The 24,493-nt window shown below is 38.2% G+C and overlaps 1 protein-coding gene across 1 annotated transcript in view; it reads left to right on the top strand.

Moving 5' to 3' along the window:
• LOC5563701 (fasciclin-3) overlaps positions 1-5,107 on the top strand; it is a 350,061-nt gene extending 344,954 nt beyond the window's left edge. The window contains exon 11 of the mRNA XM_021853590.1: positions 4,319-5,107. Within this exon, the coding sequence (XP_021709282.1) occupies positions 4,319-4,555 (237 nt within the window). The 3' untranslated portion in view covers positions 4,556-5,107. The remainder of the gene's footprint in view (positions 1-4,318) is intronic.
• The last annotated feature ends 19,386 nt before the right edge of the window (positions 5,108-24,493 follow it).

The raw sequence follows: 24,493 nt of genomic DNA, 5'->3' as shown, positions 1-24,493 counted from the left end.
GAACTTGGATTTCGACAGCATGTCCATTGACGATCCATCTACCGTAAAGATCCATTCGACATGGATGTCATTGAGGATGGACCTTTTCACGATACGCCAATTCGTTGTTTTCAACCCGTTCTGGCTCTCTATGAGAGCCTTAATGCGTTCGTCCGCGAAGGTTGAGCTTTGAGGGAAGAATGCTCGAAGAAGCTCTTGGCGGGGAATGTCTTCCTCGTTCAGTGCAACCAACTCAGCACCTTCCCAGGTATTTACTGAAGGTGTTATTTCTTTCACCCACTCAGCTGTCTCTTGATCCTTGCAAATTAGAACCATGTAGCCAGATTTGTAGACAAGGTTACAGAATTTGGGTTTCAGTGGCTCATCACGCTGTTGTTCCACTTTAAGCAACAGAGCATCCTGTAGAACGTCTAGTTGAGCCGTCGTGAGCTGGGCGGTTGGAAAGTCTTTGGGTATTATCCCGACCTTCACACGCTTGGTCATATCGCTGTAGCTCTGACCAGTGGCTTGTCGTTTGGACCCACCATTTTGTGGCACTGAGCTTGAGGATTTTTCAGCGCGCTCTCGGGGATCTAACTGATGTTTCATCTTCTTCGGCTTTGAATCCTCTTCAACCGTAGCAGATTTATCAAGGTCGTTTCTCGTTCGCTTAGAAGAAGCAAGCACAGTACCCTCATTTGCCAGGATTTTGGATAAAGCCTCGTTTCGGCTTAGTCCGCTTTCCCGGAGAGCTTTGAGCTGCTTCCTTTGTGAGCGCGTTAGGTTTTTTCTGGGAGTTACATTGCCTTCAGCTTCCTCACCATCCATAGGATCGTCCATTTTGGGTCCTTTTTTGGATGGTACAGGTTTAGGGGTGTTGATAACGACCTTGATTCCATCATCCTTGTCGTCGTCCGTGTTCACCGATTCAATCGACGAGGGGATACCAGGATCTTCTGAATGTCCCGCGCTGGACTTGCCCGGTGCGTTGGGTTTCTGGGACGGAGTAGATTCCATCTCCTCTTGTGAACTGCACAGTAGCTGGTCTTCTGTAAGCCCAAGCTGGCTTAGTGAGTTCTCCACTTCCATCTTTTCCGACTGTGTGAGGCAGTCGTCACCTTTGTTTGGTTTGCTAACACTGGTATTCATTTTGTTGGTCCCACGAGTCGCTAGGGAAATAAAGGTCAACTGCATCATTACCCTGCCATAATGCAGCAAGAGCTGCATACTGAAGAGTTCGCCCTGGTGCTCTTCAGGCTCCGTGTGTGATTGAGCATTTATGAAACCCCCTCAACCATTCTTCCATCGGCACGGGTCGCATCACACCTTGGCGTTGGGGTTCATTGTGGGGGGCCGAGATTCGTACGTCTACGATTTCGAGACTAAACGGATTTCGGTCCCCGACTGTATCCATTTTCTTTACATGATGGCCATGGATAACAACCATCACAACCATCCACACTTTATCCGGGCTTTGGACCGGTAGCTCTGGTTCTCAATAGTTTCATGTTCATACGGACAAGTTACTACAGGGATCCGTCATAGCGTCAGCGGTGTTAAGGAACCCTTGATATAATCTCTGGCGAATTCTGGGTCGAATCACCGAAGAAACTTCTGATGGAATCCCTAGAGGAACTCCTAATAGAATCCTCTGGCTGAACTCCATGTGGAATCCCTAGAGAAATTCTGATGGAATTGCTAGAGGAGTGGCAGGTAAAATTCCTGAAGAAACTCCTGTTGGAATCCCTGGAGGAATTTCAGATGGAAACCCTGAAGGAACTTCTTTATGGAGTACTTACAAAAACATCTGATGTAATCCCTAGCAGAACGTCCAAGGAAACTCCTAAAGGAACCTGAAATAACTCCCGATGGAATCCCTCGTAGATTCCATGATAGAATCTTTAGAAGTATTCCTGATAGAATTCCTGGACTCGTGATTGAATCACTCTTGATCGATAGAGGAACTACTGATGGAATCCCTGGAGGAACTTTTGATTGAGTTTCTGGTGGAATCTCTGAAAAAATTCTTGTTGGAATCCTTACAACAACTTCTTGAACTGCTTGATGGAATCCCTCTACTGTTAAAGGAGTCGCTTGAGGATTCCTGATGTAATCCCTGCAGAATGAAATCCCAGGAAGACGTCCAGATAAGATTCCTGTTGGAACTCCTGATGGAATCCCTGGAGGAATTCCTGATAAAATTCATGATGGAACTCCTGATAGAACCTCTGGAGGAACTTTTGATACAATCTCTTCTTGGTGGAATCTCTGAAGAAACTCTTGATGGAATCCCTGGAGGAATTACTGATGAAATCCCCAGAAGAAATACTGATTGAATCCTTAAAGATACTCCTAAAGGAATCTCTAGATTATCTTTGTAGGAACTTCTGATGGAATCCCCAGAGGGACTTCTGATATAATTTCCTGGAAGAACTCCTGGTGGAATCCCTGGAGAAACTTCTGATGGAATTGCTAAAGGAACTCCTGATGCAGTTCCTAGAGGTGTTCCAGGTGAAATCTCTGATGAATTTCTTGATGGATTCCATACAAAAACATCTGATGAAATCCCTAGATGATTTCTTGATAAAATCCTTGGAGGAATTTACAATGAAATCCCTTAAAGGACTCCCGATGGAAACTCTGAAGGAACTCCTAATGGAATCCTCCGTGGATTTAATGATAGAATCTTTATAAAAAGAGTACTCCTGATGGAATTCCTGGATTCGAGATTAAATCGCTCAAAAAATTTTTGATCCCTATAACAACTACTGATAAAATCCTTGGATAAATTTTTTATTGACTTCCAGGTAGAATCTCAGAAAAAATTACTGGAGGAATCCTTACAAGAACTTATGGAACTTCTCCTAATGGAATTCCTGGAAGAACTTTTAAAAGAATCCCTAAAGGAACTCCTCATGGAATCCTGATGGAGGAAATCCTGAAAAAATCATGATGAGATTCCTGATAAAATCCCTGGAGGAACTTCTAATGTATTCTCTGGAGGAACTTCTAATATAATCTCTGAATAATTCTTGGTGGAATCTTTGAAGAAACTCTAATAGTTTTTGCTGGTTAGTAGTTAAAATAACAAAAAATATAACACAATTTACTCTACACCAAACAAAATTGAAACGAAATGTTTTATGATTTGAACAAAAATATAACTCATTTTGTTAATTTTCATAACTGGATTATAACAACATTTCTTACTTTCTTCACATGAATAAAAAGCACATATATAAGCAATCGCTCAAAAAAAAAGTGCTTAAAAAAATCGAACAACATTTGTCATTTGTAACAAATCTTCATATAATTGTGCAACAATTTAGTTGTAATACACTGGTCGGGTGAACTTCTTGTGATTCTAATTTAGAATGTCTCATTCCTCATATTTCAGGCACTTGAGTACGAATTCCGGACAGCTCATGAAGATCATAAATAGAAAAGTCAAATCACCAATTGAAGCTTGAGCTTTCTTGTTTATTTTTTGGTTTTGAGCTTGAGCTTGGGCTGGAGCTTGATTGGCCGCCCGTGGATGCTACTCCAGTATCGCCAGATCAGCTGCACTTTCACAAGGAACCAACCAGATGACTGCTTTGGACTAACATACACCTTCAGTGTATAAGTGCTGCTAATCTTCTATTTTTTTTGGTAACACTGGCGCCTGCCACGTTAGAATGCAGACCAATGAGGGGCCGGGGAATGAAATGACCATGCATTAAACTGGCACCCACAGTAGACCGTATATACCCCTACATCTACGCCAGTTCATGCGGGAAAGTATAGAGGTGGTAATATTATGGCAGAGAGGCTTGCTATGTTCGTTAGCAGGCTGCCTATCTATCAGGCGTAAGGAACGGCGTGCCATGATTATGGAATAATGGAAGCGTAGGGAAACGGTTTTATTGTCTGTCTCGGGATCTAGCAAATGCTATGAACGAATAAGATCAACCGTGATAGATTAAAAGTGGAAGATTCAAATCAGCAATTCAAAACGATTTTTTAAAGTGTTAAGTTTATCACCAGAGTATGCGATAATCAAAAGTTTTTTATTCTGACTCATAGAGAACAAACCCTTTGATCTTGTTTGCTTAATTACATTAACTAGGTTAGTAAAAAATCATGGAATGTAATCAAGCATAATATAAAATAGAATAAAATGTTTGCATTTTCTATAGACCATACTGCATGCATGAAGTATTTTATGTCCAATGTCTAATGTCTTTATTTCTAACCAAACGTCTAGTTTTCTTTAACTTAGTAACACAACTCTCGACAAAGTGCCAAAAACAAGCCCCAATCAATACAAACTTTCCGTCTTTCCCACAATTTTCAACAGGCCGATGAACCAGCAACTCTCGTTTACGCCGAACTACAGTTGAAACCTCCCGCAGAGCACAGCTACGTCTCGAAACCGGCCGAATCGACCGAATATGCAGAGATCCTCTACGTGCAGAATAGCGAAGGCAAAACCGGACCGGTAGTGGTCAGCGAAGAATCCGGAGAACGACCCGGTGCTCCACCGGCAGCGAGCTCCTCAACCAAAACGGAACCATCGTTCGGAGAAAAGAAGTAAACGACCCTCCCCATGAGGTTTTCCGTCCCCATTCATGCACAACAAGGAAGGATGTTGAATCCTCAATCAAACTAATTTTCTCCCGCATCGTCATCATCATCTTCTCCTCGTCATCGGCCATTATTGTCGTCCGTCAGTGAACGGAAAGGAATCATGGAATTGTGTCCGTCCCAGCGTGCGCTTGTTTATATTTTTAGATATCTTGAGCCGTGAATAAATATCTTCCGACTGCTACCAGCTCCACTGAAAGGAATCTCCTCGATGCACGGCAGCTGAGAAAAAATCTTTGACGCTCTTGACATAGACAGCCAGAATCTGTGCGAAAGTACCTTCAAGATTTCGTAATTAGATGTACTTAATAGGACGTGAAGTAAACAAGAAAAGTTAATTTACTGTTCATGATAAATGGATACCAGTTTGTATTTTGTTTTAGATGTAAGGTAATGATAAGATTACATTTTGTGAATGGGAACTTTGCTTGTTTGCAATTAGCTGTGTATTTTTTTTAATGTTTTGATACAATTTTACTTGCAAATATAGTTTTAATAAATTTTGGTGTTTTTTTACTTTGAAAGCAAGCACTTTTCGTAGGATCAATATTTTAGGATTGTTTTACTCATCTATCATGGATAAATCTGGCAGAGGTTATTTTTTGTATTTCTGGTATAACACAAGCAAGAGAGACTTGCTACAGAACACAAATCCAATGTATTATTTAGGGTTTGAGCTATTTCGTGGTAAGTATCATATGGAGCTCCTTCAGTGATAGTTGTCTCTTCATAGCATTACTCCTTGATTAATGACTTTTGTTTTTAAATTATTTAATTTTTGAATCTCTTGCACAACTAGAATTTGCGAAGATTTTTTTCAATCCATATTTTCAACGAAAATTACAGTTTCTATTAGAAAACTACATTGCATTAGAAACCTGTTGAAAAATTTACCTATCATATTAGTGTTTTCTTTCAGAGGCCTTCCTTAGCCGAGTGATTAGAGTCCGCGGCCAAAAAGCAAAGCCATGCTGAAGGTGTCTGGGTTCAATTCCTGTTTGGTCCAGGATTTTTTCGTAATAAAAATTTGCTTGACTTCCATGAGCATACAGTATCATCGCCACACAATCTGCCAATGATTTTGCAAATTCAGATTCCGTTCAGTAAATTCCAAGACACAAAAATTCTTGAATTTTACTGAACAATGTACAATTTACTGTTTACACTTATAAATAACAATGCTTGTCCTATTTTTCGCCCGGATCACGTGATTTATGGACTATAAGGAGCACATAGCCCAATACGCACTGATGGGGTAAATTGGCTCGACTCATTAGATCATTTCTAGAACGTTTCAACTTGCATTATTTGCTAAACGATTTTGAAATATGTTTAGCCACGAGTTGTCGTAAAATCCTTCGAAATAAACTCAAAGATTTTCCCGTGAAATTCAACATTTTTTTTTAACTAGCGGCAACAGCTGACAGTAGAGGTTTTTCTCATTGCGATTGTAATCAACTTTTGACAGTGACTTAAACGGTTTACGACATACTCGTCCTTCTTAAGGATCGGTTTACTTAGATTCCCCAAGATTCGCACTTTGTAAATGTTATAGTTCTAGCAATTAAAATCACATGCAGCTTTTGCAAACACGGAATATTGGCTTACTCTTTTGACATTGGAGAAACAGTTAGCTTTTTTGACGTCAGTGTACGCCGAGTCATTTGATTTACGACTTCACGCAAGCAACGGTGCAGAGTTCAGTTCAAACGTCGCAATCTTAATTTTAGAAGAGAATAACATCTCTTATAACCCTTGTGCTATTTTGAATAAAACTCTATGAACGTTTAAAATACGCTCCTAACCAGTGTTGACCAGACTCATTTCCCCGAAATTCGAATTGTGAAGCCATGAACTGTTATAACTGTGCGTTGTATTCCTGAGATGGAGGGGGAGGTGGTTGAGCTTGAGTGTTGCACATGGGATCCGACAGTTTCGATCTCGATGGGCCGCAATTCAAGTTTCGGTGAAATGATTCGCACTCACTCACTCACTCATTTCATTTCACCGAAACTTGAATTGTGGCTCTCTGGGATCAAAATTGATTGATTTTGTGTGCATTACTCAAGCTTAACCATCTGCTTTTCTATCTTAGGAGGATAGAACATGGTTGTAGTAGTTTGTGGCTTCGTAGTTCGGAAAATGTTATTTTCGGGGAAATGAGTCTGAACAACACTGCTCCTAACGTAAAAATATAATCAAGGGTCATGCGAATTCCATTAATTATGAAAGAACATCCTTTGGTAAAAATAAAGAAAAATCTCATATGAAATTATTAACAAGGGTCATGCAATTAATCGTTATATAAGTATAACTACGAAGATCTACCGATGATTTAAAGAAGGTGAAATCCCCAATTGAAATATAAGCGAAATTATTGCCAATAATTATTAGCAATACATTTCTCTTGAAATAACAGCCTTTTGTCAAAAGAATAAAATAAACTTCTAAGAAAACATAAGCAAATGTAATGCAAAAAAAATGTTAAATCATTATAACCACAAATAACTGCCGACGATTTAAAGAAGGTTATAATTGCCAAAGAAATTAATTGCCAATAGTAATGAAACCAGTAAAATTCGAAAGAACAGTTTATGTTTAACCCTTTGGGGCCGGCGCGGTCATATATGACCGCAGTACAAAAAGGCTGTAAAAAAAAAGAACCAATGAACAAATGTACATACTGTCTTCGGCAAAGTTGTCCCAAATATACTCTTTTATCAGAAAAAAATATGAAGTATATGCCTTTATGACCTAATTGACAACCTAGAACATCCTGAACATCCTGAAGTTTGGAAAATTGAACTATAAGTACATACGAAGCGTGAAATGCTGTTTGTGAACATAAATGATGTTCAGGCTAGATAATACAGAATTACTCTTTTAACGAAAACACTATTTTACTTGCTTTGCTATGTCCTGGGATGTTCTAGGACGTCCAAACTGTCCTGAAGCACACTCTTTGAGATCTACAACCGTAACAGTAATTGTTTGGGTTAAAAACAATAACATTACAAATTCAAATAGAATCTACCAACCTCTGAGAATTTCAAGAGCTATTTCAAGGAACGTTTGGGATATTCCAGGCCCTCCAAATTACCCTGGAGCTCAGAACTTCAGGTCTACACTTGTTCCAGTAGTTATTCTCGCTAAACTGAGTGAAGTTATATAATCTAAAATGTTTACTGAACCTTGTCACGGATCAATAGGCTGTTTCAAGGAACGTTTGGGATATTATAGGTGCTCCAAATTACCCTGGAAATCTGAATTTCATGTCTACATTTATTCCAGTAGTATTTCTTGCTAAACTGGGTAAAGTTATATAATCTACCATGTTCACTGAACTTTCGCACGTATCAATAGGATGTTTTAAAGAACGTTTGGAGTATTCCGGGCCCTCCAAATTACCCTGGAGTTCAGAACTTCAGGGCTACACTTATTCCAGAAATTCATCTCGCTAAACTGAGTGAATTTATAAAATCTTTCCTGTTCACTAAACCTTCTCATGCATCAAGAGGCTGTTTCAAGGAACGTTTGGGATATTATAGGTGCTCCAAATTACCCTGGAGTTCAGAACTTCAGGTCTACACTTATTCCAGTATTTTTTCATGCTTAACTGAGTAAAGATATATAACTTACCAAGTTTACTGAACCTTGTCACGGAGCAATAGGCTAATTCAAGCAACGTTTGGGGTATTCTAGGCCCTTCAAATTACCCTAGTGTTCGTAACTTCAGGTTTACATTTGTTTCAGTAATTTATCTCACTAAACTGAGTGAAGTTATATAATCTAACATGCTTACTAAACCATCTCATGGATCAATAAGCTCTTTCAAGGAACGTTTGGGATATTCCAGGCCCTCCAAATTACCCTGGAGTTCAGAACTTCAGGTCCACCCTTGTTCCAGTAACTTTTCTCGCTAAAATGATCAAAGTTTTCCCTTTCATTCATTTATGACCGCAGTCGGAAAATGGCTGTATAAAAAGAACCAATGAATAAAATTTACTGTCTTCGGAAAAGTGCTTGCAAATATACTTCTAATAAACTTCTAAAGCCTCTCGGCTATACTGAGCGACGCCGAATGAGAGAAAGAGGTGGAGATAAATAATGTCGTCACTGCGCAAGCTTCCATTGAAGTGTTAGCTTATGCGTGCGGAAAAATTTGCACCCTTGGCAAAAAGTGTACCAAGTGCTTAACTGACAATAAGGCAATCCATGAGACAGCTGTGATCAGCTAAATTTTTTTGTTTACCATGAATTTTTGACATTCATCGCTTGGGGAACAAAGGAGATTGGTAAGCACTGATGACGCTTAACGAAATTTCGGTAAGTTTAGTGTTCACTGTGCTTGCACTTTGAGCTGTCAACCCAATCGCAAAGTGTCCTCATGGATAGTCTTATAGTCCACACTGCCATCTGTTGCAAGAACCGCGCGAAGCACTCTCTGCCATGAAGGATTTTTAGTTGACGTTTGCCTAAAACGCACACTACTCCACGAATTGCCTGTAAGTTTTGTTCGCATCATTCAGCAACGTGTACACTATCAAAAGTCAAAGCGGTCGAACACTAGCGCCTCTGGTGGAACGATTGCGTCGGTCAAATGAAATTCAAATTCATCGTTAAACGCATGTACCATGAGCTTCTCAAGAGTGTTACGTCTGTTTGTCTGTGACAGTACAGTAGTGACGCCTCTACACGGATAGTCGTGTTGCACGATTGCAAAAAAGAAGTAGAGCTCGAGATTTGTATGACGATTACCGGATCTTTTCTTAGAGGAAAGAGTCTTGACTTCCTTGGGCACAGAGTATGGGCGCATGCCTGGCACACGATATATCCATGCAAAAAGGTCATTAGCTGAGAAAGATCTCAGGTAATAAATGTGGAAGTGCTAAACTGAGAAGCCAGCTTCCTCCCAGTGGGAACGATATGCCAAGAAAAAAGAAGAAGATTCGTCGACAAACACATATATTCAAAACGTGTTTCTACTCGTTTACGCATTTAGACTCTACTGATGTTTTCACAAATTGTTTTCAAACAAAAGGTGAAAAGCAGGGGGGTTGAAAATATTTTTACGTGACATAATTTATGGATGCTTCCCAATAGATGTCGCTAAGTATGACTGGAAACTTTGTCGAATACACCATGTTTTGGAAGTGCTTCGTTTCGTGGTTATTAATTTATTACCACTAAATCCTGACTCTCATCGCGTTGTAGATCTTATGTACTGAACATCCCGACAAGTTAGATAATCTAGAACATTCGAAATGATCTGATAATATTTGCTGAACACTCAGAAGGTTCAGAATATACGGTAGATTACAGTTCATCACCTTGTATGATGAACAAGGTTGTTGTTACAAGCATAGACTTCAAGTTATGAACTCAAGAGCAGTTTGGAAGACCTAGCACCTCCCAAAAAATATTTGTCATCATTTCTTGTTATGTTTAGCATTTTGAGCACCAAAACTATTGAAAGGCGTTCAAAAAACTGTATAATAGTTCTTGGAAAAATTCAGGCCCCAAAGGGTTAAAAGAAGGAAAAATTTCGGATGAAATAATTGAAAATCATCCTCAACTCCACCACACCGTTGAAACCTAGAAACGAACCAATCATCAGCTTACAGCCTTGAAACGGTGTGAAGTTTACAACTTCATCCTGAATTAACAAGTCGATTTGTTCATTCTCAACAAACAAGACGTTCCATCCTATCACAGTTATCGGGCCACTCCTGTGAATCCTACACATCAGTATTGTAGCAATTGGATTATTTTTTGTTCGTAATTCAGCCAAATGGCATTCGGCCTAATGACCCGTTCGGCCAGATGGCTTTCGGCCAAATAGCGTTCGACAAAACGGCACCATGTATGCCAAATGGCCGGACACCATGTATGCTTATCACAGAATCAGCAAACGAGATGTGGCAATACGTTGCCGGGATAAATGGTCAAATGTTATTTCGGTCTAATGACCCTTTCAGCCTTACGGCATTCCGCCCAACGACATTCGGCCTAACGGAATGCAACCTAACGGGATAGAACACTGACCAACTTACTTATTTTAATGGCATGAAAGTATTTTCCTGTTCTTCGAAGTTTCGGTGGCTTTTAAAAAACCCTAATCAGATGCTTCAATCGTCATCTTTATGGCAACTTTGGTAAAGAAAGCTCTCAGTTAATAACTGTGGAAGTGCTCATAAGAACACTAAGCTAAGAAGCAGGCTCTGTTCTAGTGAGGATGTTAATGCCAAGAAGAGGAAGATGCTTCAATCTGGCTGAGATTTTCATACTTTTATGTTTAAAATAGAAAATTGTTTTGCTTGAAAATTTATAGCTATATTGATTAGCTGTGCAGTGATTTATTTTTAATAATTTCATTATAATATTTAGGTTATATTTTCAATTCACAATTACGAAATGATGCTTTCGTTTTAAATTCAATTGCAGAAGCTTTGTACGGTTGAAAACCATTGCAACAAAAATACTCATTTGAATGAAACTTCAAAGCCAGGGGTTTTCTGCGACAGATTCCATTTTTTGTCCCTAATCTCGAGACAAAAAATGGCTGATAATTGAACACTCTTATCTGAAGGCATTCTCCTAGCTTATTGTTGAGAGATAGCCTCAGATATAGCTGTCTTAAATCCATCCAAAATATTTCTTGCGATCGCAATAAAAAAACCAACAAGAATGTATCACAGTGATTCCATAAGAAATGCTTTATTGATTCCATCAAAAGTTTTGCAAGCATGTCCCTAATTTTGTTTTGTTTCAAGAAATTCTTCCAAAATACTTGATATAAATCGACGAGATAGTAAATCCTCTTATACCCAAATGATTATTTTTGAGCTTAGTATTCAAGCTATCTCAAACCCTGAGACGAGACTCGTGGAGACGGTCTTTTTTTTTATGTGATTGCTGAGTTTTTTTTCTTATTCCACTCTGTGTTTTCATCAATCATGCGCAAGCCATTCAAACTCTCACATGAACATCGCAGCAAAAAATTATTGCGTTTGCATCACACCGAAGCATAAACAGCCTTTTGAGAGAAAATTCTATGCCAGCAAACGTAGCAGACATTATAAATAACAAGCCTGGTTACATTAATCAGTTCCGCTGACTGCGCATTTAAATAACAGTTCATATTGAATACAATACTTTTCACTTTTTCAGTCTTAAAAACGACGGGCTGCATGTAACATTTCGTGACAGCGAAACTGGGCTGCATATGACGTTGATATTTTTCCTCTTCGCGAGTCTCTCTCAGCTCAAACCACATGTTTTGGACAATGATCTATTCTTATTCGCAAATTTATAAATTTTGGATTACAAATTTTTATTTTTTTTCAGTTTTTTCTTAGAGCCTTTTCTGGTTACCGGTTTATGACAATACTAAAAATTTTAGTTTTTGCGGTGCTTTTGGAAATTAATTTTTTTTTTTCTGGAACATATTTTATTTTCCGTGTCACTAACGTAAAAATCGATTTAAAATCATTTCAATTTTGCCAGGCTCTTCTTTTGTAATAAGTTGATTGTAGAAAAATATGAAATGTACTAATTTTTGAATTACAAGTAAAATTAGATCCAGGCATGCATAGGTTATAACATAAAACATTTTTTCTTTTTTTCCAAAAAATACCAACATGTTTCAAAACTCATATAAAACATTCCTTCCTTTGATTTTCTAGCTAAGAAAAAAAAAACACAATTTCCTAAAGGGTATCCCGTCTAAAGGTAGGGTTGGTTATTAAAGAGTTGACAAATAAAAGTTTATGAAATTTCTCCAACAAATTCAACAAAATTTTCATTGAAAAAATCTTTTAGAAGCTCTGCTTCAACATTTTTAAGAAAGGCATCAAAAACTCCATGTTGAACGTGTGAAATAAGTCGACAGCTACCCACTAGATTCTTTCCACGGACTACAATTTTAATAAATTTTGATAAACAGGAAAGCTGTACTTTTCATATTGAAACACTTGATAAAATTTCACTACCTTCCACAGCATATGGTGTCCCAGAAAGTATGGGCACGACTTTACCATACTGCCATTTCGATACTAGTGCAGATAAAATATGATTTCCTCACATTTAATACTTGCACTTATCAAGAGCAAATTTTGAATTTTGAGCGATTTTTGTCGCTACCGAGCGGTTCCACAGAAAATGACGACTTTTTTCACAAATTTCATTTTTAAATTTTTTAATTTGGATGAAATTTGGCATATGCTTTCTTTATACCCAAAAATGCCTATTTGCATCATCGGTTCGCCATTTTTACCCTAGCGTTACTTTTGAGAAGGGCCTAAGAAAAAAAGCCTTAACAATTTTCAAAAAATTAAAACTCAGAAACTATTTGTCTGATCGGTTTGGTGTCTTCCGCAAAGTTTTAGGTTATTGTTGGAACTATCTGGAAAAAAAATACACAGTAAAAAAAATTTTGTTTTTTTTTTTTATTTCGAAAATAAAGCTTAAAAATCCATTTTCACAAAAATCGTTTTCTTGATGTTTTTTTTGACAAAAAATAAAGTCTTTTGCACAGTGGGTCAAGATGGAGAAATCATGGACAAAAAAGTTATGATTTTTTGAAAAAAGGTGAATTTTTGAAAATGGTCATAATAAACTTTTTAAATATTTTTAAACTCGATTTTATGAAAGTACGCAAAATTTACAATAAAAAAAGGTATACGGAAAAATCAGGCTAACTTCTACCGTTTTAAAGATACAGAGATTTTAATACAAAATTATGATATAATTTTCAATTTTCGGTCATTATAATATAACTTAGAAACGGTTTGTCCGATCAGTTTGGAGTCTTCCGCAAAGTTTTAGGTTATTGTTGGGACTATCTGGAAAAAAATGTACACTGTAAAAAAAATGTTATAATCTTTTATATATCGAAAATAAAGCTTAAAAATCAATTTTCTCAATAATCGTATTTCTGATTTTTTTTATATGTTAAAGTAGACAAAAAATGAAGTCTTTTGCACAGTGGGTCAAGATGGATAAATCACGGACAAAAAAGTTAAAAAAAACGTTAAACGTTTTAAAGAAACGGTAAGAGTTAGCCTGATTTTTCTGTATACCTTTTTTGTTGTAAATTTTGCGTACTTTCATAAAATCGAGTTGAAAAATGTTTAAAAAGTTTATTATGACCATTTTCAAAAATTCACCTTTTTTTCAAAAAATCATAACTTTTTTGTCCATGATTTCTCCATCTTGACCCACTGTGCAAAAGACTTCATTTTTTGTCTACTTTAAAATATAAAAGAAAATATCAAGAAAACGATTTTTGTGAAAATTGATTTTTAAGCTTTATTTTCGATATATAAAAGATTATAACATTTTTTTTACAGTGTACATTTTTTTCCAGATAGTCCCAACAATAACCTAAAACTTTGCGGAAGACTCCAAACTGATCAGACAAATAGTTTCTGAGTTTTAATTTTTTGAAAATTGTTGAGGCTTTTTTTCTTAGGCCCTTCTCAAAAGTAACGCTAGGGTAAAAATGGCGAACCGATGATGCAAATAGACATTTATGGGTATAAAGAAAGCATATGCCAAATTTCAGCCAATTCAAAATATACAAAAGTAAACCGACATTCGAATTCAAATGGAACCGCTCTACCTGTTTGTTGATAGTGTTACTTTTCTGGCAGGTCTTCATATCAGTTTTGCAAAATTCGCGTTATTTCTTAGCGACTTTGTTGTACGAAATTCGTGCTGGGGCATAAAGTATGTACAATAAAAATCTAAAAAAATGTATTTATTATTGCCGATACGGTTAAAAATCTGACTATGACTTATTTTTATGAAAAATATAAACTTATGTATATGAAATGTGAATAGAAACTTAAAATCCTATTGCAGCTGTGGTCGATTTTTAAAAGGGTCAAAACCAAGTCCATGTATATCTAATAAAACGTGTATAAATCTACAATTTTTGTTGCCTATCCAAAAGTATAGATATTTGACATAAGTAAATTAGGGGTTAGGGGCCTTCCTTAGCCGAGTGGTTAGAGTCCGCGGCTACAAAGCAAAGTTATGATGAAGGTGTCTGGGTTCGATTCACGGTCGGTCCAGGATCTATTCGTAAAGGAAATTTCCTTGTCTTTCCTGGGTATAGAGTATCATCGTACCTGCCACACGATATACGAATGCGAAAATGGCAACTTTGGCAAAGTAAGCTCTCAGTTAATAACTGTGGAAGTGCTCATAAGAACACTAATCTGAGATGCAGGCTCTGTCCCAGTGGAGACGTAATGCTAAGAAGAAGAAGAAGAAATTTGAAATTGAATGAATTTATTTATTTTGGAAATACTTGAAAAACTATGATTTCGTGAAGTCATCGTATGTGGAGCGAAAAACTAGTGATTGATTAGGATTTTACCACTTTGTCAAATGTTTTCCAGCAAATCAAAATAAAATATAAACAAACATTCTTGTAGAACGTCTTAGATACAATGTACTTGAACCCACCACATCGGACGATTTTGAAAAAAATCATGCATTACTAGTTAGGTTCCAACAATATACAAAAGTAGAGTATGTGCTGGCTAGATAAGAATTGATTTTGTTCGATCACATCGATCTATATTTATCCCATCATATCTGTCGATCTACTACAACAACAAATTTGTGCTATAAATCTTCCTATATCTGCGTTGTGTTTGGAAGAAGCACAATATAATAGCCGTGTGCTCCAATAAAAGCCAAGGCAATAAGAATAGAGAGAGGGAATGACAACTTAGACAGAACAACAAACTCACGGCAGACAAAATCGCATCCACGTATTTTAGATTTTTACTATGTATTCCAATCTGTTTTGTATCGAAAGTGTTTTTAATGTGTCCGATTAAATGTTATTTTAAGTATAAATATAGTGTTTGTGTGAACAGAACTACAAAACCGACTATTCTTCGAGTGAACTGATTCGCAAGCTATTAAACATGGTCCTTCGAACCGGATGGGTGTCGAGTGAAGTCCACCCAAGCCAGTAAAACCCGCCATCGTACTACGTAATATCGCCCAGTGAATACACTATTCTGCTCCACAAAAATTAAGGCATCGTTAATGCCTCACATAGGTGAGTGCGGTTCCATCCAACTTATATTGTTGAGGGTTTTCTACCGTGATCTTTTTTCATGTACCAATCATCGAGTGGTTAACTGCGACGATCAAATCAGTGCCATTGAATTGAATGAAGTAAGAATACTCCATCTACTACGATTGCGAATCGCAACCCGCGAGAGAAGAACTTTGAAATTTGATACAAGGCAATCAATTGCCTGGGCGCAGAATTCATCAGCAACGCTTGTAATGTCGGCTGCCGAGCGAAAACTGCGCGGTTTGAAGAATCGTAAGAGAAGCATCATTACGTCATTCACTGCAATCAAGGCCTTCATATCGGGATACCAAGCCGAACGTGATAAATGTGAAGTTCCCGACCGGCTAGAGAACCTTATCGCACTCTGGAATGAATTCAGCTCTGTACAAACTGAACTGGAAACAATAGAAGAAGAAGATGATGCTTTAGAACTCTACCTCAAAGAACGCATGGAACTAGAGCGCATCTACTACCGTGCCAAGGGTACGCTACTATTGTGGAATCAGCCTGCCTCACAGCTTGCACCTACACAACCGAGAGAGAATGCAAATCAGGCCTGCGTCAAACTGCCAGACATTAAATTACCTGTTTTCAGTGGACAATTCGAGGAATGGCTCAACTTTCATGATCTTTTCATCTCTCTTGTGCATTCTTCGTCAAATCTTTCCACAATAGAAAAGTTTTATTATCTGCGCTCGTCGTTGGCCGGTGAAGCTCTGCAGCTCATCCAAACTATACCGATCAGCAATGAACAATACTCCGTTGCTTGGAACCTTCTAGAAAGTCACTTTCAGAACCCACGTCGTTTGAAGCGCACATACGTTCAATCGCTATTCGACTTTCCTGTGATGAAGCGCGAAACAGCCGCAGAATTGCACTCTCTTATAGATAAGTTTCAAACCAACGTAAAAATTTTGAAACAGTTGGGAGAGGAAACCGAACACTGGGATGTACTCCTTATTCATCTATTAAGCACTCGACTAGATTCTGTGACCAGACGTAGCTGGGAGGAGTATTCGGAATCGAACAATGCAACGAAGTTTCAACAGCTCACTGATTTCCTTCAGCATCGTGTCAACGTCCTGGAAACAGTCAACGGTTTAACAGATGCTCAGTTCTATGCGAGGAAATCAATCGTCTCACGTGCAGCAAGTTTCGACGCCTCGGACCACAACTTTCGCCCTTGCCCAGCATGTTCGAATCAACATTTTCTCTACCAGTGTAGCGTATTTCTTGAAATGACCATTGACGGAAGGGAGCAACTGGTTCGACGTCATCAACTTTGTCGCAACTGTTTACGACGAGGACACGGCTTAAGCGAATGTTTATCCGAGAGCCGCTGCCGCAAATGTAGCGAACGTCATCACACCAAATTGTGCAGTATTTCTGATAGCGTCAGGAATAGTAGTTACGCCACTTCTTCTCATCAGGATCAATTTAGCGAATTTAGCCAAACTAGTGACGCTGCTAGACCATCTTCTCCACCACCAGCGGCGTATACAGGAGTTACGAGCTGTACTTCACAGCAAGGATCCCGAAGCAAGGTACTGTTAGCAACAGCGACTGTTGTCATGGTAGATGATGACGGTAGGGAACACCATGTCAGAGCATTACTTGATTCTGGCAGTGAATGTAGTTTTGCAACTGAACGGCTCGCTCAACGAATGAAGGTGCATCGTCAGAGTACAAACGTACCGATTGCAGGAATTGGTCAAGCGTCGACCGAAGTTCGTTCCAAATTTTGGACTTGCGTTAAATCTCGGGTTTCTAAATACACTAAGAAAATTGAACTATTCATCCTTCCCAAAGTAACCGTGGACTTGCCGTCAATTCCTGTCAACGTAACTAACTGGCCACTTCCTACGGGTATACACCTTGCTGACAACGGATTCTATCAACCCGCCCCAATCGATGTCGTATTCGGCGCGGATTTGTTCTTCGATATTTTCAACGTCGATGGGCGAATTCCGCTTGGTAAATCTTTGCCAACCTTGGTAAATTCTGCGTTCGGTTGGGTAGTCAGTGGAAAGATTTCAAGTGATCAAGATGTTCCATCAGCTGTTTGCAATCTAGCTGCTGTAAACTGGACCACAGAATGCACCAGCAGAAGTTACCGATGTCCATATGTCAAATCACGAATATTCCGACGTCGGATTACCCATTAATTTCGTTGAGCATCAATCAATGCCTTGTGGATATTATCACAATGTATCAACATCAACCGTAACATAAGGAAGCAAACATTAATAGTCTGTTGCAATTATTAAATTCAGAAACAGTTATTTCTGCGGGGGCAGTATGTTCGATCACATCGATCTATATTTATCCCATCATATCTGTCGATCTACTACAACAACAAATTTGTGCTATAAATCTTCCTATATCTGCGTTGTGTTTGGAAGAAGCACAATATAATAGCCGTGTGCTCCAATAAAAGCCAAGGCAATAAGAATAGAGAGAGGGAATGACAACTTAGACAGAACAACAAACTCACGGCAGACAAAATCGCATCCACGTATTTTAGATTTTTACTATGTATTCCAATCTGTTTTGTATCGAAAGTGTTTTTAATGTGTCCGATTAAATGTTATTTTAAGTATAAATATAGTGTTTGTGTGAACAGAACTACAAAACCGACTATTCTTCGAGTGAACTGATTCGCAAGCTATTAAACAGATTTTATAAAATAAAAAAAATTCAATGTTAAAGTTTTTCGCATTTTCACAGGCAGCATTTATAATGCTTCAAGAAAAACTACAAAAAATAAAAATATTTATTTGTTTGAAAACATATTGTGATTCTCGTTATCAAAGTCGTGCCCATATTTTCTGGGACACCCTATATGTGAAATTTCTTTAAAAAGAAAACATGTGAAATTCTGGCAGAACTCTCTACAATTGGTTGTTGATAACCAATGGGGGGGCTTTCTCAGCCGAATAATTAGAGTCCGCGGCTACAAAGCAAAACCATTGTGTCTGTGTTCGGTCGGTCCTGGATCTTTTCGTAATTTTCTTGACTTCCCTGGGTATGAAGTATCGTCGTATCAGCCACACTAGAGGGTCTTGTTTCCCGGACTCGAAAAAATCCCGGGATTCGGGGATAAAAATAAAATGCATCCCAAAACGACTATAGAATAATCAGAGCGGGTTTTGAAGCAATGTTTTGTTTTATAGAGAAGTTTCATAATAACCGAACCTGTTTTTGAAGGTGAAGTTAAATTCTTTTAGGAAAAAAAAAGCAATGCAATCTTAGAAATTCATCAAAATTTCACCTATCTGCAATCGAAGTTAATGGTCATTTATTTAAGTTAATTTGAATCGAAACTAAATCGTGATGCATAACGTATCATACCAATATCACTCTCAAATGTTACCAAGAAATCTTTAAAATCTACTCTCATGATTATGCAACTTATTTAGATTGTTGTGTGATATAGAATCTTCATGCTTTTATATGAAAAGTGTAAGGTACACCGGGCAAATTGAAACGGTTACGGGAAGATACCAAATCAATTGTTGACAAATGGAACAAACCGTAAAGAAACCTGTTATAGTTTATTGAATATTACGTAACTAACATACCAGAGAAACATAAGTTTAAGCATAAGTGGCCTTAAATCTCAATAAAACTCTTGAAGAGTAAGCTGAATGCAATAACTAAAATACATTCTTGCATCAACAGTCACAGAAAAACATGTCGTTTGTTTTGTGCCATTATTTGAAAAAATATAACAGCATTTTCTATGAAATTTCGGGAAATCCCGGGATTTTCGAAAATATCGGGATTCGGGATTTTTCAGATCCCGAGATTTTTGTCCCGGGACAAGATCCTCTATGCCACACGATATACGAATACGAAAATGACAACTTTGGCAAAGAAAGCTCTCAGTTATTAACTTTGGAAGTGCTCATAAGAACACTAAGCTAAGAAGCAAGCTCTGTCCTAGCGAGGACAAATACCAAGAAGAAGAAGAAGCCAGCCATTTTGTAAATTTAGATTCCGTTCTATAAATTCCAACGCACAAAAACCCTTCAATATTACCAAACAAAATACAATCTCTTGCTTCCCCGAAGACATAACTATGTTTGTGCTATTTTTCCCCCCTGGATCACAACCCATCAAACGCTACCAAAAACAATGGCAGCTCATTTCCGTAAATCAAACCTAAACTCATTACGAAATACCACAAAACAACAGCCGGGGGAATGTTATTAGCTCAAAACATAGTGTTGGAAACTTATTGTACGAACTCATAGGCCAAACAAGACAACTCACTGTCATCAGATAGTGGAAAATGAATTGCCTCCAATTGGCCAAACGACAACGCGGAGACTGGGGGAAGAAACGTTTGCTGGAGAAATCAGCGACCAACAATAATCCTGCGTAGCAATGTTCTGTGCAAATCGGTGGCAGGAGAGTTGATTTATGAGCTCCTTGGCAAATTATTACGACAGATATGGTCGGGTTTTGAGGATGTCATAAATCAGCCGATAGCAATTCGGGGCTGGTCGGTCAAGATGCCATTGAAGTGAAGATGTGGTCTCTAATCCCCTCTCTAGCAGGTTGGCTACGACATCGGGTAGCAGAAATTGATTGTCTCTTAAAGTTGGTCACGATAAGACCGGAAAGATTGCAAGTACCTACTTTTAATTATCTGATTGTACTACAAGTCTTTTGCTTCCGCATTGCAAGTCGTTCAGTTTTGATGGCTGACCATAAAAGATCATCAAAACCCTTCACTTTCCTCGGCTAACAAACAAACCACAGAACAAGAAAACCGAACTGCATCTCGTGTGCAGTCAACTTGGGTCGTTAAATTTAACAACCTTTTCCTTATATGTGTTGCTCTCTCTGTGCCGTACACGGAAATCACCTTAGGAATAAAATTTTATGACTGTTGAAAACTGTTTTTCTCCATTCCATCCGGATAGGGAAGTTCCTCTTTTGTCGATAAACTTATCAAATATAATCATTCTTCAACTCGACTTCTGCGGAGACGTCTTCTTCTTGGCCTTTCCACGTCACTTCCGTCGTTTAGTGGAGGATTAGTTTTTGTATACCCATACGAGGCTCTTTGGCTTTATCTATGCTCCTTAATCTCAATTGGATTCTATCCCTGGACGGATCTCGTGTTACCCTTCTCAAAAAGTCATCATGCAGAGTGCATTTCGGATCCCAACTGGACAACTGAGAAGAGCCGGATAAACTTTGCTCCTCAAGTATCAGAGTTGCTAAAAATTTGACCAAATCGGTTGCAGGCCAAGGTGGTCGGTTTCAGGGAAGAAGAAATTGCTTAAACTTTACTCGTTTAGTATCGATATTATAAGAGGAAAAAAAACTGAAACCTCCCAATGGAGCAACCGTTCTTGTTACGGTTGCGGTTGTTGCACAGCATCCATCGGAGAGCTGCTGAACGAGAAGATTGTTTCAGGAAGGAAGCGGAAATAGCTAGTAGCTAGCGCCATCACCGACCGAATCCTGTTTACGATATGTGCGGCGAATAAGGGATGAGCTGATGTGCTCCGAGGATACGGTCCAACCGAAACCAACCGACGAAAAACTGACCAGACAAGCATAAAGTTAAATTGAGAACATGATCTCATTTCGGGTTAGCTGGCGTTTTAAGCTTTCTTCTGGAAGGCAGCCGTAGAAAGTCAGTTGCTCTCCCGTGCACACGAGTTTAATTCAACTTGATGGCTGGGAAGCTCGTTTGAATTTTACGCCTCGATTGCGCTGATGGTGGTAGTCATGAAGATTCCATTTGGACAGCTCGTTTAAAACTACAAATAGTTACAAGCTTGAACGTGCCGGCGGTTTAAGAAGTATTGCGATGAGCTGATTGACTTTTAATGTTCATGGAGGAGGAGTCGAGTTAATTTTAAAGTGATGTGATTCTTACAAGCAGAGATAATTGAAATAGGAAGAAGAGCAAATGTTTAAGGAATAAAGCAATTTAAACTTGAATTCGCATTCATTTATTTATGTTAGCTTGATAATTAGAAAACCAAAATTTAGAAAAAAGTTAGCATTCACTGACAAGTGTTCTACATCTTCTTAGCTCAGCTTTGTGTTCTAATGAGCACTTCCACAGTTTTTAACTGAGAGCATTCTTTGCCAAAGTTGCCATTTTCGCATTAGTTTATAATGTGGCTGGTACGATGATACTTTATGCCTAGGGAAGTCAAGGAAATTTCCATTACGAAAAGATCCTGGCCCGATCGGGAAACGAAGCCAGACATCTTCAGTATGGTTTTGCTTTGTAGCCGCGGACTATAACCACTCGGCTAAGGAAAGGTAGTGAAACATGAGTTTTGATTCGAATAAAAATGATGCCATGTAAAACCGAGTGGGCGAATCTGAAACAACTCTTCGTACACATAATTTCTCACCTTTCCATTATTGTCACTCCATAAGTCAAAATTATTGTTATAAACCCTTTGTCATTTCCCTTGATGCCCTGAAATGGATCGAGCAACATTTCCTGAATGAAAAATCACCCATCATAATAGACTTCCTGTCACCGATACTTTTTACCGGTGAAAAATGACGACACGAACTTTCCCTGTTCATCACACGGCGAATATGCCGAAATGGCAGCCATAAATCATCTCGAAATGTTTGACAATAACGATCTCTCCTTTCCGAGTATTTGGCCCCCGGAATCAATCATTTGCATTCGAAAGCCGTTCCATTTTTCGCCCGGTACAAATGCACACATACCTATCTATACCTTTCGGGAAGTATCAATCGTAAATCAAGGGTCCCATTTTCCCGAACGGCGACTCCCGCTCTGCGTCGGATTTGCCATCAATCAGCGATATGACTATTGCCAGGACCCCATCGCCACTCGGACCGGGAGGGAAAAACAAATAGCTTCTCGCCGGCGTCTGGAATTCCTGGTACTGACAGAGTCGTAGCGTGGGATTAGACCTTGCCTGGGGCGCCTGGCTTTAGGGGGTCCCTGAAAAGAGTTTCCTTGACGATATTTTAAAAAAAAGATATATTTATTGGCGGAAAATTTTTAAATGGAGGGGCCTAGGGGAGGCCTGGCAAATACATGTTTTATAGAAGTAATGTCGGTAGCAATAATAACGATTGTCACAAATTTCGTAATTTCAACAGATTTGTATTGATTTGTTATTTGTCTCATTTCTCAGCATGTCAGTGATATTAATAAATTTCAATTTTCGCTACGAAAAATTTGTTTTTTGGTAATGCAGTAAAAAATTCTTCAAAAAAATTTTTTTTCGTATACACGTAGCGCCATCTATTTGTGATTTCTTGTCGATCGTCAGCAACAACTATCTCGTTTATTCTGTTACGCTCTTCTTCGTTAAAATTGTTATCTAGTCTTCCGGCAACATTCACAAGATGGAGACACTCATTGAGCAATTCTCGCTGAAACCAGGCCGCCATCGGCACCCATCGTTAGAATTCCAATTTTATGTCACTGATCGCTAGTTTTCGATAAAACTTGAGGGTGGTCCTTTCTGTTTTCTCAAATTGGTGGACCCCTCGTACGCCAGCTAGCTGAACAGTTAGCGAAAAAGCCCATTTTTTGATAAATCTTGGGTATTTCTTCACGGGATATGTCTCATATTTCGCTTGGAACACATAGCAAACTTAGTGGCATCGTATAGAGAAAGGATATAGCTTTCATTTAAACTTGAAATAATTTTGGCGGCCATCTTGAATTTTGTTAGAAAAATCAATTTTTCACCATTAGCGCACCGCTAGTTTTGAATTCTGTGATCACCATCAGAAAACTGAGGAAAAATTGCGTAAGATAGGCTACAGAGACTAGGTGAGCAATGGTATTTACCCCATCAAATGAACGATTTTCTAAATCATGTTCTACGATTTTGACGTATATGGAGAGTGCAATCAATACAAACATTATTTTTTGTACAACAAAGAAACAAGTTTTCAACCTTTGGTGTTTTATTCGAGTCGAGTAAAGAATAAGAATATTATTTTTAGTGAAAAAATATGGCGTCCATCTTGGATTTTGACGCCATCTTGATTTTAGGTAGTAGTATTAATTTTTCACCTCGATAGCACTCAGCATGTCGAATTTAGAGGCTACCAATAAAAAAAGGTTACGTATACTCTTCTTCTTATTATTCTTCATTTTACTGACGTTACGTCCTACTGGAACCGAGCCTGATACTCAGCTTTATAAGTTATAAATCCAGGTTATTAAATAGGAATTTTCTTTTTTAATGCGATTTCTGACAACAGAATAATTCTTCGACATATCTAAGAGTTCAATAATAATGAATAAATAAATTCAATAAATGAAAACCGTCAAAAAACATTGATTGTATTAAACAAACATTTGTTTACCCTATGCATTGTTGTTCATTGTATGAAGTTTATAGATTGCGTGTCGGGACATTAGTAAGCCTTGTGGTATATCTGTAGGTCTAACGTAAAACATTGACAAAAGTGCATTAATTTATAATGATAGTCTTAAATTTTGAAGCAAAAAACATCCTTGATTTTCTAAGCCATAAAAGTATCGTTTTTAGTACCGCCCAACATGCATGTGAAAAATAGCGAAATTGAATGATGAGAAGCAGGTCTTGTTCTAATGTGGACGTAATGCCGAAACGCAGGTGTATAATTTCGAGGTTAGAAAAAATGGCGGCCATCTTGGCTTTCGACGCCATCTTGGTTTTTAGCAGTTGCATGATTTTTTACCATCTCAGTGCTCATCATGTTGAATTATAAGGCCTCCGTTAAAAACAAACAATCAGATTCTATCTTTATTATCTTATCTCAGTT

Source organism: Aedes aegypti, chromosome 3 (assembly GCF_002204515.2).
Source record: "Aedes aegypti strain LVP_AGWG chromosome 3, AaegL5.0 Primary Assembly, whole genome shotgun sequence".
In the NCBI taxonomy this organism is placed as follows: Eukaryota; Metazoa; Arthropoda; class Insecta; order Diptera; family Culicidae; genus Aedes; species Aedes aegypti.
The sequence above is the reverse complement of the archived record's forward strand: the minus strand, read 5'-3'. Positions and strand labels throughout refer to the sequence as shown.